We start from the raw sequence: 16,467 nt of genomic DNA, 5'->3' as shown, positions 1-16,467 counted from the left end.
GTAGGCCCCCAAAAACCAGACCAGGTGGGTGGGCCCCGAGACACAACCCAAAACAAAGGTGGGTACCAGGGTAAGAGCTGGGATGCCACTAAGGCATGGTGCCATAACTGTAAACAGACAGGGCACCACACCAAGGACACTTCTTGTCCCAAAAACAAACCCCCTAGCAAAATCCCAGGGGTAACCAGTGTAGCCATTGGGGATGACTCCTCAGATGAGGAGGTCTTCATAGCTTTCAACTGGAAAATGGGCCCAACAGGTGAGTTGGAGATTCCAGAGGGAAGTAGACACTTCCACCACCTACAGGTGAATGGAATCCCAGCCACTGCCCTGAGAGACACTTGTGCCAGTCACACTATTGTGCATGACAGGCTGGTGCTCTCAAACCAGTACATCCCAGGAGAGATGGCCAGAGTAAGAGTTAGCCCAGACAGGGTCACTAATAGGCCTGTGGCTCTTGTGCCCATAGAAGTGGGTGGAACTTTTAGCTGGAGAAGGGTGGTAGTCAGTACAGACCTCCCCCTTGATTGTCTCCTTGGAAATGACTACCCAGAGGTTAGTCAGAGCCTAAGAGAGGAACTGGTCCAGTGCCAGTCCTCTCCCAAGGATTCTGGAGTGCCTGCCTCTGCAGTAAATGCAAGTAGGCCCCAGAAGAAAAAGAAAAGGAAACAGAGTAGGAAAGGTGGACAACCTTTAGCCAAGGTTCCAGCAAGCCAAGGAGATTCTGCTCCAGTAGGGGAGAACTCCAAAAGTGGCTCTGATAGAGTCCAACCTGACCCACAAGAAGTCCTGGCTAGTCAGGCAACTGTTAAGCCTGAGTGGGTGGCTCCTCAGCTAACAGAAGAAAGAGTGGAAGAAGGGTGTTTACTACAAGATGTGGTAACCCCCCACTCTAATACAGCAGACAGGCACCCTGAACCCAAAGAAGCCTGTAACTTAGCCCCTTCCCTTGTAGGTGAAGAGCTAAAGGTGTGGTTCTGGGCACTGACAGCTGTCAGTGGCCTCTGCTGGGTGTTAGCCTTTATGGCTGCACTATCCTTGGCATGGTGGTCTGACCCCATGCCAAATAGCAAGTTAGGCCCCCTGACCCTGTTGGTCATGGTGGGGTTACTCCAGCTCTGGGTAACCTCTTTGGGTAAGCTAGGGGTGACCCTGGCTAAGATAAGATTAGCAGAGGTGGATACCTCTAACCCCAAAATAGAGAGAATGGGTGAAGACATAAAAAGCACAGACAAGAGGCAGTTCAGACTAGGTCCTATCACTGTGGAAGTGGGTCAGTTCCCCAGAGGGAATGACCTGAACAGGAGGATGTAAGGCAGAGTAGGCCCTGCAACAAACCAGCCATTTCCTCTACTCTTCCTCGCCTGACAGACTAGGAAGACTCTTCCAGCTTTGGCTGAGTCTCCTGGCCTGTGGGCTGGGGGGGGGCTTGTGTAAAGAAATGGCTCCCTGTTGCAGTTACCCCCCACTTTTTGCCTGATACTGATGCTGACTTGACTGAGAAGTGTGCTGGGACCCTGCTAACCAGGCCCCAGCACCAGTGTTCTTTCACCTAAAATGTACCATTGTATCCACAATTGGCAGACCCTGGCATCCAGATAAGTCCCTTGTAACTGGTACTTCTAGTACCAAGGGCCCTGATGCCAAGGAAGGTCTCTAAGGGCTGCAGCATGTCTTATGCCACCCTGGAGACCTCTCACTCAGCACAGACACACTGCTTGCCAGCTTGTGTGTGCTAGTGAGGACAAAACGAGTAAGTCGACATGGCACTCCCCTCAGGGTGCCATGCCAGCCTCTCACTGCCTATGCAGTATAGGTAAGACACCCCTCTAGCAGGCCTTACAGCCCTAAGGCAGGGTGCACTATACCATAGGTGAGGGTACCAGTGCATGAGCATGGTACCCCTACAGTGTCTAAACAAAACCTTAGACATTGTAAGTGCAGGGTAGCCATAAGAGTATATGGTCTGGGAGTCTGTCAAACACGAACTCCACAGCACCATAATGGCTACACTGAAAACTGGGAAGTTTGGTATCAAACTTCTCAGCACAATAAATGCACACTGATGGCAGTGTACATTTTATTGTAAAATACACCACAGAGGGCACCTTAGAGGTGCCCCCTGAAACTTAACCGACTGTCTGTGTAGGCTGACTAGTTCCAGCAGCCTGCCACACCAGAGACATGTTGCTGGCCCCATGGGGAGAGTGCCTTTGTCACTCTGAGGCCAGTAACAAAGCCTGCACTGGGTGGAGATGCTAACACCTCCCCCAGGCAGGAGCTGTGACACCTGGCGGTGAGCCTCAAAGGCTCACCCCTTTGTCACAGCCCAGCAGGGCACTCCAGCTTAGTGGAGTTGCCCGCCCCCTCCGGCCACGGCCCCCACTTTTGGCGGCAAGGCTGGAGGGAACAAAGAAAGCAACAAGGAGGAGTCACTGGCCAGTCAGGACAGCCCCTAAGGTGTCCTGAGCTGAGGTGACTCTGACTTTTAGAAATCCTCCATCTTGCAGATGGAGGATTCCCCCAATAGGGTTAGGATTGTGACCCCCTCCCCTTGGGAGGAGGCACAAAGAGGGTGTACCCACCCTCAGGGCTAGTAGCCATTGGCTACTAACCCCCCAGACCTAAACACGCCCTTAAATTTAGTATTTAAGGGCTACCCTGAACCCTAGAAAATCAGATTCCTGCAACTACAAGAAGAAGGACTGCCTAGCTGAAAACCCCTGCAGAGGAAGACCAGAAGACGACAACTGCCTTGGCTCCAGAAACTCACCGGCCTGTCTCCTGCCTTCCAAAGATCCTGCTCCAGCGACGCCTTCCAAAGGGACCAGCGACCTCGACATCCTCTGAGGACTGCCCCTGCTTCGAAAAGACAAGAAACTCCCGAGGACAGCGGACCTGCTCCAAGAAAGGCTGCAACTTTGTTTCCAGCAGCCTTGAAAGAACCCTGCAAGCTCCCCGCAAGAAGCGTGAGACTTGCAACACTGCACCCGGCGACCCCGACTCGGCTGGTGGCGATCCAACACCTCAGGAGGGACCCCAGGACTACTCTGATACTGTGAGTACCAAAACCTGTCCCCCCTGAGCCCCCACAGCGCCGCCTGCAGAGGGAATCCCGAGGCTTCCCCTGACCGCGACTCTTTGAACCTAAAGTCCCGACGCCTGGGAGAGACCCTGCACCCGCAGCCCCCAGGACCTGAAGGACCGGACTTTCACTGGAGAAGTGACCCCCAGGAGTCCCTCTCCCTTAACCAAGTGGAGGTTTCCCCGAGGAATCCCCCCCTTGCCTGCCTGCAGCGCTGAAGAGATCCTGAGATCTCTCATAGACTAACATTGAAAACCCAACGCTTGTTTCTACACCGCACCCGGCCGCCCCCGCGCTGCTGAGGGTGAAATTTCTGTGTGGACTTGTGTCCCCCCCGGTGCCCTACAAAACCCCCCTGGTCTGCCCTCCGAAGACGCGGGTACTTACCTGCAAGCAGACCGGAACCGGGGCACCCCCTTCTCTCCATTCTAGCCTATGTGTTTTGGGCACCACTTTGAACTCTGCACCTGACCGGCCCTGAGCTGCTGGTGTGGTGACTTTGGGGTTGCTCTGAACCCCCAACGGTGGGCTACCTTGGACCAAGAACTAAGCCCTGTAAGTGTCTTACTTACCTGGTTAACCTAACAAATACTTACCTCCCCTAGGAACTGTGAAAATTGCACTAAGTGTCCACTTTTAAAACAGCTATTTGTGAATAACTTGAAAAGTATACATGCAATTTTGATGATTTGAAGTTCCTAAAATACTTACCTGCAATACCTTTCGAATGAGATATTACATGTAGAATTTGAACCTGTGGTTCTTAAAATAAACTAAGAAAAGATATTTTTCTATATAAAAACCTATTGGCTGGATTTGTCCCTGAGTGTGTGTACCTCATTTATTGTCTGTGTGTATGTACAACAAATGCTTAACACTACTCCTTGGATAAGCCTACTGCTCGACCACACTACCACAAAATAGAGCATTAGTATTATCTATTTTTACCACTATTTTACCTCTAAGGGGAACCCTTGGACTCTGTGCATGCTATTCCTTACTTTGAAATAGCACATACAGAGCCAACTTCCTACAAGCATCCTTCAAAGAAAGACTGGACAAGAACACTCACAACAGCAAAGAACTCTTCAACATCGTCAAAGAGCTCTCCAATCCCAACACCAGCTCCAACTCCATCACGCCCTCACAAGAACTCTGCAACTCCCTCGCTACCTTCTTCCATCGAAAGATCACCGACCTACACGACAGCTTCGGTCCACAGACCCCGCCGACCACCACGGAACCCACAGCCTCAGCCGTCACCCTCAATGCCTGGACACCCATCAGTGCCAAAGAGACCAAAACTACCATGAACACCATCCACTCCGGTGCCCCCTCGGACCCTTGCCCACATTACATCTTCAACAAAGCCGACGACATCATCACCCCCCATCTCCAGACCATCATCAACAGCTCGTTTGCATCTGCCACCTTCCCCGAGAGCTGGAAACACGCGGAAGTCAACGCTCTCCTGAAGAAACCCACGGCGGACCCCAGCGACCTGAAGAACTTCCACCCCATCTCGCTCCTCCCCTTCCCGGCCAAAGTCATCGAGAAGGCCGTCAACAAACAACTGACAAACTTCCTCGAAGACAACAACCTGCTCGACCCCTCCCAATCCGGATTCCGGGCCAACCACAGCACGGAAACCGCCCTCATCGCAGTCACCGACGACATCCGAACTCTGCTGGACAACGGAGAAACAGCCGCCCTCATCCTCCTCGAACTCTCTGCTGCCTTCGACACCGTCTGCCACCACACCCTAATATCCCGCCTCCGCTCCACCGGTATCCAAGGACAGACCCTGGACTGGATCGCCTCTTTTCTCTCCGACCGCTCCCAAAGAGTCTATCTCCCGCCGTTCCGCTCGGATCCCACCGAGATCATCTGCTGCGTCCCACAGGGCTCCTCGCTCAGCCTGACTCTCTTCAATGTCTACATGAGCCCCCTCGCCGACATCGCACGCAAACACAACATCAAAATCATCTCCTACGCCGATGACACCCAGCTGATACTTTCCCTCACCAAAGACCCAGCCACCGCCAAAACCAACCTGCAGGATGGAATGAAAGACGTCGCAGAATGGATGAAACTCAGCCACCTGAAGCTGAACTCAGTCAAAACGGAAATCCTCATCCTCGGAAACACCCCGTCCGCCTGGGACGATTCTTGGTGGCCCACGGCCCTGGGCACCGCACCGACCCCCACGCACGCAACCTCGGATTCATCCTGGACCCCCTTCTCACCATAACCAAACAAGTCAACGCCGTCTCGTCTTCTTGCTTCCTCACACTCCGCATGCTCTGAAAGATCTTCCGCTGGATCCCCGCCGACACCAGAAAAACTGTGACCCACGCCCTCGTCACGAGCCGCCTAGACTACGGAAACACCCTATACGCAGGAATCGCCGCAAAACTTCAGAAACGTCTTCAGCGAATACAAAACGCCTCTGCACGCCTCATCCTCGACGTACCCCGCCACAGCCACATCTCCGCCCACCTGAGACACCTGCACTGGCTACCCATCAACAAAAGGATCACCTTCAGGCTCCTCACCCACGCACACAAAGCCCTCCACAACAACGGCCCCGAATACCTCAACCGTCACCTCACCTTCTACACGCCCACCCGTCAACTTCGTTCCACCAGCCTCGCACTCGCCGCCGTCCCTCGCATCCACCGAACCACTGCAGGTGGGAAATCCTTCTCCTACCTTGCAGCCAAGATGTGGAACTCCCTCCCCGCCCACCTCAGGACCACCTCGCCTTCCGGAGGCAGCTCAAGACATGGCTCTTCGAGCAGCAGTGACCCCCACCCCCTAGCGCCTTGAGACCCTCACGGGTGAGTAGCGCGCTGTATAAATATAATTGATTGATTGATTGATTGATGTGCTGTGAACACAGTCTTTATTTTTCTGTACATTATGCTGCATTTGACCCCAATGGACTTTGTGTAACCCCTTGTTGCTTTTAATAGAAATGTTGTCAAAACATCAATGTGAATGTGGCTCTGATGTTAGTTATTGTAACAGCCACACAGCCAAAGATATTGATGAGCATACCAACCTCTTGAAGGTCTATTGATGCTGCTCTCGTTGATTACGGCAGTGTGTGCCATCCCACAGCTGTTCTGAACAAGAGCTTGGACATTTCTTGAACTGCAACCATCGTTCTTTCATGCTGCCAATCTGGTTAAATGTTTTCTGTTTCCGCTGGGTATGGAACTCCCCCTCCCCCTTCCTCACAGAAATTGCATAAGTTGATTTTATTCATATTCTAACTGATTGATGATTCACTGGGTGCACTGAGGTGAGCAGCACTCTTTTCTTGGGTCCAACTTGCTTTTACAGATCACAGTTTAGATCTATTTGCAGGTAAGATAGGTGTGTAGAAGGCTGAGCAAGTAAGGGACAGTTGGTACTTTTCTACAAGTTGATTCTGTGATCTGAGGTGGTGATTTCTACCAAACAGTATACCTCCGATTCACGGTTATTCTGTATCCATGTCAGAATTCCTACAGAAATTGAATGGAGAATGGTATCTCAAGAGATCCAGGGGAGAGAGTCATCCAGATTCAGGGGGTATGTGTGAAATGTAGATGTAATGCAAGGGAAGGGACTTAGCATCACTAACCTAGCAATGATCTTAGTTAGGCCCCAACATTATTCTATGTTCCAGCTTCTTACACTGGAAAGCACTTTCTTCCTATTGCACTCATTGACTGGTGCACAGGGTGGAAGAGTTGAGATCTGCCAAATGTCTAAGGGCCAGATGCACCATCTTTGCTTGCAAACCAGGGATGTACAGATTGCACACAGACTGGTCTGCAAACAGGGATTCATATTGTGGTGTGACCTTTATAGGTTGCATCGCGTAATGAATGTTAAGTAAGCAAGTTGCTGTTTTCAAACCCTTATGTCCATTTTTAGTTCTGGATTTTGACAGTACAGTTGTCAAACACACCTACTGCTAACAATATAGGTAGAATGAGCTTCTGATCCACCCCTTTAAGCCATTGGCTTTCTTTGGCTAGTGTCTTCCAACCATTGGCTTGAGGCTTTGTAAGTCACATTTTTGCTCAGCCCATTGCAGTAGCCCTCTATCACTTAATGCTATTGGATGTCGTAGTGTATCCTTCCACCCCCATTTGAGTGATTGCAATAAATGCTTTGCAACCACTGTTATGGTCACAGTCCGTTGATTCATACCTTTCCCGCTCCTAAATAGGAGTATGGCAACCCCTTCCGTGCTCCCTGGCATGTGTGATTCACAAAGGGTCTTAAAGGACATTTTATTAGGGCTTTGTACGGTTTAAAAAGCACTTTTTACTCACAAACCTTGTCATTTTGAGTATCACAAAGTATCTGCCCCCAAACAGCCTTTTTTATCTGCCCCTAGATCCTAAGCATTGGACAATATTGAAAATGGCTAAATTCTAAATATCCAGAAAAAACCCAAATCAGTGTCGTAAAATGTGACATTGGATTAAATGATTTGTATTTCCTGGAAGTTGTGGCTTGCTCATAAGACTGCAAGAATGGTAGAAGCAGGTGATCTGTCCTAGGACCCAAAGATGATGTGCTGACCTCTGTTTTAATTTGCATGCTTTTTAATCATTAGAGATCTTTATTTTTATTGTTTTTCTTATTTCCCCCTCTCTTTCCCTGTGATCTTTTCATCTTCTTTGATTCCCTCCCTTTCCCTCTTCACATTACAATTCCTTCCTGTGCCCCTGGAATTTGTTTGCAGTTTTGTGCATCGCGGACGGCCTGAACCTCTGGATATTCACCTGGGCATGTTCCTGCCCACCCTCCTTAGCCAGGCAACTGCCGAACAGCAGGAGAGATTCTTTATGCCAGCCTGGAATCTGGAGATCATTGGCACCTACGCCCAAACCGAGATGGGTCACGGTATGATAACATTTGTCCTTGCTGAGGCAAAGGCTTCTTCCTTTCCATGGGGATCTACAACATGTAAGCAACTGGAAGCCAAAGAATAATACTATTGGTTTACGGGCAGTGCTACTGGTAGGAACTGCAAGGCAGTTGCTTGGTAATACTTTCTGCCTTTGTGGTTTTTATCCCTATTTAAGTGCAGTCCTTGTGCAAGTATTAAAACAGAAAGATTTTGGTACCATAGCAATGTGCCAAGATGTTCAGCATTTAGTGTTTTTCAAAGTACAGCGCAAACACAACTTATAAAATAAGTAAACGTCTTTTGTATTTTGAAACCCTACAAATAAACGTCTGACTTAAATTAAGTGCAACAGTCTTTAGAGAAGGCTATATTTCAGTTTCCACAAAAATTCTAATTTTAACTTCTCATTACAAGGAATATCTTGAGGCTGTAAGTTTTTTTTTTCTTTTTTTTTTTTCTTTTTCATTTTTTTATTTTATTTCTCTCCTGTGCTAGCTGTAACATATTCTTGTAGTCAGTCACTATATTGTTTTGCCTGTTTTATTGTTAATTCATTTTCAGTAGACAAAAGAGGGGAGGCTTGTTTAATACAAAAAGGGAACGCATTGGTTCCACGACTATCATTAGTCCACTCTTGACTGTTTTTTTTCCGTTTGCTGAGAACAGATAGGGCAATAAGTATCCTTTCGTACATTGCATCTTTGCCAGTCCCTCCTTTTACTTCACCATTTTCAGTCAGTGGACAAAGAAAGCTACCTTTGTTTGTAAAGTAAATTCCCTATGTCTGCTTACCCCCTTCGAGGTTTCAAAAGAAAGCCAAGATCAGTGTGACCATTGGTGTTTCTGTTTGTATGACTTGACAGAACCCTGTCTCCAATCTGCTTCGGTGATAGAATCTCAAGCAGACACTCTTCTAATCCTCTCACTATGATTTAAGGGTGTTATGTACTTTGTCTTTTGCGGAATTTGACCTGTTATTATTGACTGTAACATAGTGTTGTAGGGGCAATGTCTTTCACAGGAGTTCAGATTAAATAGTTCACAAAAGAATACAACATGGCATTGTAGAGTCCTTTGGCCTTAGAAATACAAGTGAAGTAGAAATGCCTCATGTCCTACCCCTCCTATCTGCCTTCCTAAAATAAATACCCTTTGGCAACAATACCTCCTGTCGGGTGCTAACCTTTGCCTCTTGCAAATAATGAACCAGAACTACTATGAAGGGCTGTTGTAGGCCAGTCAGTCAATTGTCTTTAGTTACTTTCTTGCAACATTGGCCATTCTAATCTATGGTGTTATGTATTAAGTATTAGCACCTTGGTGTCAGTACACAGGGTAGATTTTTAGGTTGAAAATGAAGACTGGGGGGTTAAAATGCCCATGATGGTAACATTTTGAAAGACAGGCTGAGGGTTGTAGAGTTAAACAGTAGACCGACTTTACCAAGGTGGGTTACATGCTAGTGATATCCTGAACCTTTAAGGTGAATATGTTCATTTTTGCCTTTTTTTCACTAGGTAGTTAGTGTGCTGTTCTGGGATTTCATTCAATTATTCACCTGTTGATGTGAGTTGGTAAGGGTAAACCAATCCTGAGCTTCTACCCCATGAATATGGATGTTTAGTGTCACTTGCCCTATCCATTAATTTCACTACATCTTCTTTACTTCCCACAAATAAATGTTCTCATGTAAGGAGCTGAGCAGATTTTTTTTCACCAGGCTTTCTACCCGACATAATTTGAGAAATTGGCCCAGGAAGGCTTTTCAAATAGTATAAGTTGGTCCTGTTTGTCAAGACGTTAGTTTCCTTTCACATACTGCTTGTGAAGGCAAATACTAGGGAAAGAAGGTTGCAACAGTGCCACAAAGACATCAGTTACATTTTAGGCAGTAAATGGATCACAAAGGAGCTATCCGACATATTATGCTTGCAGCTGACATTGATAATTTATAGCACAAACTTGGGGAATATGGCCCTTTTTGGTCCTGGACTGCACTTTAAACAGCAAATAACGGGTGGAATGGCTTAAAACAGATGTTTATTCAGTATAAAAAGAGGGCACATGTTCACCATTTTGAGATCTACATAGTTTGTGGCAGCGTTTATCATGCATTTGATTTGGAATAGTGGAACAGCAACCAAACTATTTCTCTTTCTAGAAGAGCCAACCCCTCATGTGGTCTTTCCTTTCTACATTGTATTATTCACATAAAAAACAATAGGGAGATACAAAGCAGCATGTTTCTAAAGGAACAGTTTGGGTGTGAGGGTGGAAAGTCTATTGTAAAGTCAGTACTGTTCTGTTCCCACCCCATTCAATCCATGTACTTTTTATGTAAAGGAGTAGCAGAGACAGGAGTAGCATGGACTCCTGTGTCTTAGAAGGGCCTCTCAGACCCTAATGGGAGGTTGCAGCTTAATCAATATAGTGGACCTTGTTCATCTCTGTTTTTTTGCTTTGCTGGCAAATTTTGACTTTATGGCTGCTACTCCTCTTGCTTCTGGATAAATTACTTTCAATTGCTATTTTTCTAGCTGGCCTTTCAAGGTGGTGACTTTGTAACCTGACCTCTGAAACAGATGGGCGCATCTTGTGGGAGGTGGCTGTATGGAATCTGTTAGCTCCTATTCTTGGTGGGGGAGGGAATTAATCTCTGTTTGCATGCTTACTTTATATTGGGTGTCTTTTGCACTACCGGGAGCCTCCACTATATGTGCCTAACATTTTTTCACTCATAGGGACACACCTTCGTGGTCTTGAGACAACCGCCACCTACGACCCATCAACGCAGGAGTTCATCCTTAACAGCCCCACTGTATCTTCAATCAAATGGTGGCCAGGTGGACGTAAGTACCACTTCTCATTTCACAAGGTGTTAGATGAATATTTGAGTGTGTAGCTATAACTCCAGACAAGGAGCATAGGGATACTTTGGTGGTTGGTGTGAATGATGGAGTCCTCCGTATTGTTGAGCAAGGTTGTAGTGGATTATTTAACTAATTTCCCTTTTTATAGGAGAAGCCAAATCCTACACTAAAAAAGGCAGAAGAAGCAGCAGCTGGCTTTTTGTGTCCTAAGGCTAATTTCATCAAGTCTGTGGTGGACACTTTGGTATCAGCTTTTAAAACCTGGTGCCAAATCAAATGTACCTTGGTTGCATAGATTATGATGCTACAACCAACTACACATTTAGCTAAAAGAGCTTTCGGAAACTTGAATCCTACTTGAGAGGCCTAGGACGATTATGTCATAGAATTATCATAATCGCTGTAAAATAGCTAACATTGGAGTTCACATTCCCAGTCTTGAGTAAACCTGGTAGCCATCTTCAACAGGTTCTAAACACAGAAGCCTAAGACACCTGTGTCCTGGGTTTGAAGTCAGAAAGTCATGCTAACTCTGGTCATTTATAAAATTATATCTTCTCTCTGAGGAAACAATCACTTGATTCCCAAGGATGCAAAAACATATGTTCCTCAGTAAGCAAACTCTGTATTACATTCGATGAAATGTACAAATAATTGTTAATTTCCAAAATGCATCAAGGGATTCTTAGCCATGTAAAACAAAAGTGTAGGAAGTTGGCTCTGTATATACTATCTCAAAGTGAGAGATAGTGTGCACAGAGTCCCAGGGTTCCCCTTAGAGGTTGATAGTGGCAAAATTAGATAATACTAATGCTCTATTTTGTGGTAGTGTGGTCGAGCAGTAGGCTTATTAGAGGGTAGTGTTAAGCATTTGTTGTACACACACAGGCAATAAATGAGGAACCCACACTCAAAGAGTTAACTCCAGGACAATAGGTTTTAGTATTAAGTAGTGATATGAGTTGAAAGAGTTATGTCAAAATATTGGTGCAGAAGAAAAGTAGTATAGTTAAGAAGTAGAGTCGTGGAGCAGATGAAGTAACCTTGTTGAAGCTTTGGAGTGAAGTACTCTCATTGACTTAATGATGAGGTAAATGTACAGCAGCAAACTCCAGTGGTAAGTTATTAGTGAGTACCCCAGTTTGGTGTAGTCTAGGGTGAGTTATTGCCCTTGGTGTCCAGATGAAGGAGGGTGGTAAAAAAAGATGTGACCACATTGTACTTCTGTGTGCATTAACTGTAACCCTTCTGTGTCCTCTCTATGTTCCTTTGTAGTTGGAAAGACCTCAAACCATGCAATTGTGCTCGCTCAGTTGTACACCCAGGGCCAGTGCAAGGGCCTCCATGCATTCATCGTGCCCATTCGCCACATCGGCACTCATCAGCCACTTCCAGGTGAGAAAATGTCATTACTAGAGGGGCGAGGGGAGTCCTTGAATATGCGGAGGGCTGCTCAGATGTAAAATCTCCACTACGGAAAGCCAGACCCGGAACGTACAGAACGGGCCTTTTCAAACATGTGATGTCTGTGGTGCAAGTAGAAGTTGTCTGAAAACTCTTGGCATGCAGCAACAGGACCTCAGATTCAAGCCAGGATCCATTCTTAATTCAGCTTCTTATTTAATGGTGATATTGGCAACTCACCTTTACCTCAGCTCATTTAGCTTGGTGATCAGTAGCTGTGTCATTTTTGACAAACCATATTGTTCAGGGGGACAATGGCCTCAGTTGTGTCTGAAACCAGATTCTGACCTGCGGGATGCCACAGATGTCGGTTTTATCCCCTTGCTTATGAATTTGTATATGTTTCTATTGGCCCATTTGATCCACTCGTAGGGACCATCTCTATTTATGTATGCTGATGATACTTCCATGCTATTTACAGTTGATGGTGACCCCAGTCTTAAAGCTGAAAATCTGTTCAATTGTCTGACAAGAGTTCAATAATGGAATACTCAAAAATGTACAAAGTCGTAAGAAAACAGACATTCTACCTCCCTTTCATCCATCAACTGTATGGAATTATTGTTGGTTGTCATCAGTGGCCCAAAAACCTGTACCAGTTCAATGTGTGAGAAACTTAAGCATACAATTTGACATGAGCCTTAAGCTTGATGATCAAATTAAGTCCCTAGCAGAGTTTTTTTTTTTTTTCAAGTGAGGATTTTGAAATCTGTTTTCTATCCTGTAACGAATCCAGATTATGAATCCTTTCATTTCTGCCAGGTTGGACCACTGAAATGCAGTCTGCATGGATCTTTTTGAGAAACGACTGGATACATTACAACTTTTCCAAAATGCCACAAATATTGATTCTAATTTTCCAAAATGATATACCTCCATCTCTATCCAAGCTTCACGGACTTCCAGGTGCCGAATTGTACGTAATGCCCCGGGGGCACAACTGGCCTGTTCACCCTATTTGTGCAACTCAACAAAACTATTGTATTACAGAAGTGGCCGCAGATGCTTGTGCGCCTCCTACTTTAATACTAATAGTTCTGTCGCACATGTTAGAGTCCACTGAGGGCAGCCCTGGGGGTTTTGGAGGAAGGGGTTGTGGGAAGTGGGTCCATAGGACCCCACCCAGGCATCCTCCTGCAGGTGGGTGCAGTCACTCACTGACTCTCCTGCAGGGGTAGCTCTGTCCCCTTGTTAAAGTGCAGGCATTTGCTGCCTGCTCTGTGAAACATGGAGTGGATTGGAAGCAACCATTCTGTATTTCACTCAATGTGGTGCCCTGAGGACAGCCACAAGTTTGCAGCTGCCCTGGGGACAGCGCATTCATCATGATAATGCTCATTTTCCCGTTCTATGCCAGGCACACCTTTTGAAAGGTGTGCTATAGCACAGACAGGGACTTTGTGGACTTTGTATAATAGGGCTCAGTCTGGTACACTTTACGACTATGGCTTAAAACCGCTATTCAAGAGATTAACGTTTTATAAATCAAGGAGGTTTTTGAGATCTGAAAAGGCCTGTCTACTTGTTGTTCCTACATTTGATGAGCCACGATTGGGGGTAGAGCTTTTTATTGCCTGCAGCATAATTGTGGAATAGTATGCCAGTCAATCTCTGTACAGAACCAATCAGTTCTGTTGGATGGCTCTTTCCATCTTCTAAGGTGATTGGTTAATTTCTTGACATAACATTTAGTATGGAACTCTTCAAGTGAATCTCAATAGCATGCTACACTTGAGTGAATAATTGTGCGTTAAAAATACTAAATACTGCTCCCTTGCAAAGGGTTGTACAGAGAACCTGACTGATGATTACTTTGACATAGGTGTGACTGTGGGGGACATTGGGCCCAAATTTGGCTTTGACGAAACTGATAACGGCTTTCTGAAATTGGACAACGTTCGCATCCCTCGGGAGAATATGCTGATGAAGTATGCCCAGGTAAGAAGAGCTTGTGCTGTTAAACACGGTATCAGGTGTGTTTGTAAGGGTTTCTACTCATTTGCTACTGTTGCTACATGTTCCCCTTGTGATGTTATTGCACGTGTCCCTTGTGGTATTGCTTTTGTACCCTATCTGGCTGTGTTCCTTTCAGGGCGCACCACCTCAGAGATGTCTGTACAACCTTTGTGCTTATAAGAAGCAGCAGGATTTGCTAGTAAACATATAGGATCTTGTGGATTAATGTTTGTCACATTTCTTTAGGTGAAGCCCAATGGTACTTATGTAAAGCCGGTGAGCGCAAAATTGACGTATGGCACCATGGTGTTCATCCGCTCTCTCATTGTAGGAGAGTCAGCACGCTGCCTGTCCAGAGCGTGCACCATCGCGATCCGATACAGTGCTGTGCGGCACCAGTCCGAGTTGAGGCCGGGGTAAGGAGGAATCCTTTTGCACATAGCATAGCTAGTCGCTAGTTGCTGTTACGGATCACCCTCCAGATAAAAAGAAACATTTGCAAAAATAACCTAGTTGGTGAGGAATTGATCTGAAAACCAGAGAATCTGCATTCTTTATCAGTGAAGCTTATGTAGTCACTTGCTTTGAATTATTACCGACCATTAGTCTGGAAGTGCTCTTACTATTAAAATGCACATTTAGTACAATAATGTATGGAGCTTATCCACCTCACTGTTTGGGTCTGCACTGTAGCTAATCAGCTGGAGAGACTTTTCCTGGCAGTCAGCATATCGCCGATTCTATTTTTCCTGTAAAGGGAATCCTCATTTCAGTATTTTCAACTTTTTATAAGTATTTGAAGTTGGCATTTATGTGCTGCTCCTGTCACAGTACATTTGTAGCATTCCCCTGCTATCTAAGAAGCTGTCTCTGGGTACCTCATGTCATGGTAATTTCTAGCCTGGGTTGATCTTCCTGTCAAGTCCACAAAGACATTCCCAAAGCCCTCTCAAACTTGTAGACATAAAACGATGTTGATAGATAACTCATATTTAGAATGCATTCTTGTTTGCATCTCAAGCATGTACCCCAGGACTGGAAGATCCACAGATTATTTTGAGCTAAAATGTTGAAGGATCCAGAGAGTAGATTTGACTTTGTCCTCACAGAGTCTGCTTTCTCTGGCAAGCAGTCTGTCAAAATTGCTTCTGCTGCGTCTGCTTCAGAAAATGCACTAAGTCCTCAGCCTGTTGATATTCTGGTTTCTCAAGTAAAAAATGCATAACTTCATGTACTCACCCACAGGTCCTCTGTGGAAATCATTCCCTCTCCCATTGACGAAGCCTCCTACTCCTCAGTGAGCAAAGAGATGCCAAAACCTCTTGTGCCTCCTGAATAGATTATCTGCTTTTTGACAACTGCCTCATATCTATTCTCACCACCTGCTCAATCCTTGTCAGTGAGTTTTCCTTCGATGACCCTCTTGTGAAAAAAGCATTCTTATCAACAACCAAAGAAACATAGATAACCTACAGATCAACATAGTAAGGGACTGCAAGTGAAATGGATGTGGCATCTCAATCTCTTCAGTAACTAGTGCCCTTCTTCCCACGAACACCTGACATACATAACAATCTATAGTCTCATGCCTCAGAAATCGTCCTAGTTATCAGGGGGGAACTATGCCTGCACAAGGTATGGAAGATATGGCTCTGTCTGGGCAGAAAGGAGCCCACGCTGAAAAAGACCAGTTCATGTACATGTCAAGCAGTCTTATGAGACAGGTGTTTTCTAAAGTTCGAGTTTTGGCTTACATCGCTTACCTAGGCCTCTTCAACTACAACTTTGTTTTTTAGCCTTGGATTGCTTGCTATATTGCCACCAATTTATGTAACAATGCAAATATTTCCAACAAGGTGAAAGTGGAATTACATTATTGGATTTTACGTAAAATGTAGATAAGGGATTTTCAGATCCTGTCCAGTTGGACATCCATTACTTCCTGGTGACGAAGAGGAATACTACCATGAAATCCATCACCACTGTCACCCTGAGTGTCAAAGGATTGTATATCCTGATTGTAGGGAACCAGATTAGTGCTCACTAATGAAGTCAGTCTTAGTCTTAATACGCGGCTGTGCTGCCACAGAGTCAAAACGCTCTAGCGCCTTGAACTAAATAGACTTCTATAAGCAACCCTGAACGTACTGTTGGCAGATTAGCACAAACATCAAAGT

General features: G+C 45.9%; 1 protein-coding gene across 3 annotated transcripts in view; it reads left to right on the top strand.

The window, feature by feature from the left end:
• The window catches only part of ACOX1 (acyl-CoA oxidase 1), a 147,846-nt gene that overhangs the window by 80,238 nt on the left and 51,141 nt on the right, over nucleotides 1-16,467 (top strand). For 2 of the 3 annotated variants that reach the window (XM_069200199.1, XM_069200197.1), the window contains exons 4-7: nucleotides 10,742-10,849; nucleotides 12,146-12,265; nucleotides 14,157-14,272; nucleotides 14,537-14,706. In XM_069200199.1, coding sequence (XP_069056300.1) covers nucleotides 10,742-10,849; nucleotides 12,146-12,265; nucleotides 14,157-14,272; nucleotides 14,537-14,706 — 514 coding nt within the window. Of the gene's footprint in view, nucleotides 1-7,832; nucleotides 7,994-10,741; nucleotides 10,850-12,145; nucleotides 12,266-14,156; nucleotides 14,273-14,536; nucleotides 14,707-16,467 lie in introns of all 3 variants that reach the window. The other variant, XM_069200196.1, reaches the window with a different exon arrangement.

This window comes from Pleurodeles waltl, chromosome 7 (genome assembly GCF_031143425.1).
Source record: "Pleurodeles waltl isolate 20211129_DDA chromosome 7, aPleWal1.hap1.20221129, whole genome shotgun sequence".
NCBI lineage: Eukaryota > Metazoa > Chordata > Amphibia > Caudata > Salamandridae > Pleurodeles > Pleurodeles waltl.
Note: the sequence above shows the minus strand (reverse complement) of the source record. Positions and strands in the feature narration are given on the sequence as shown.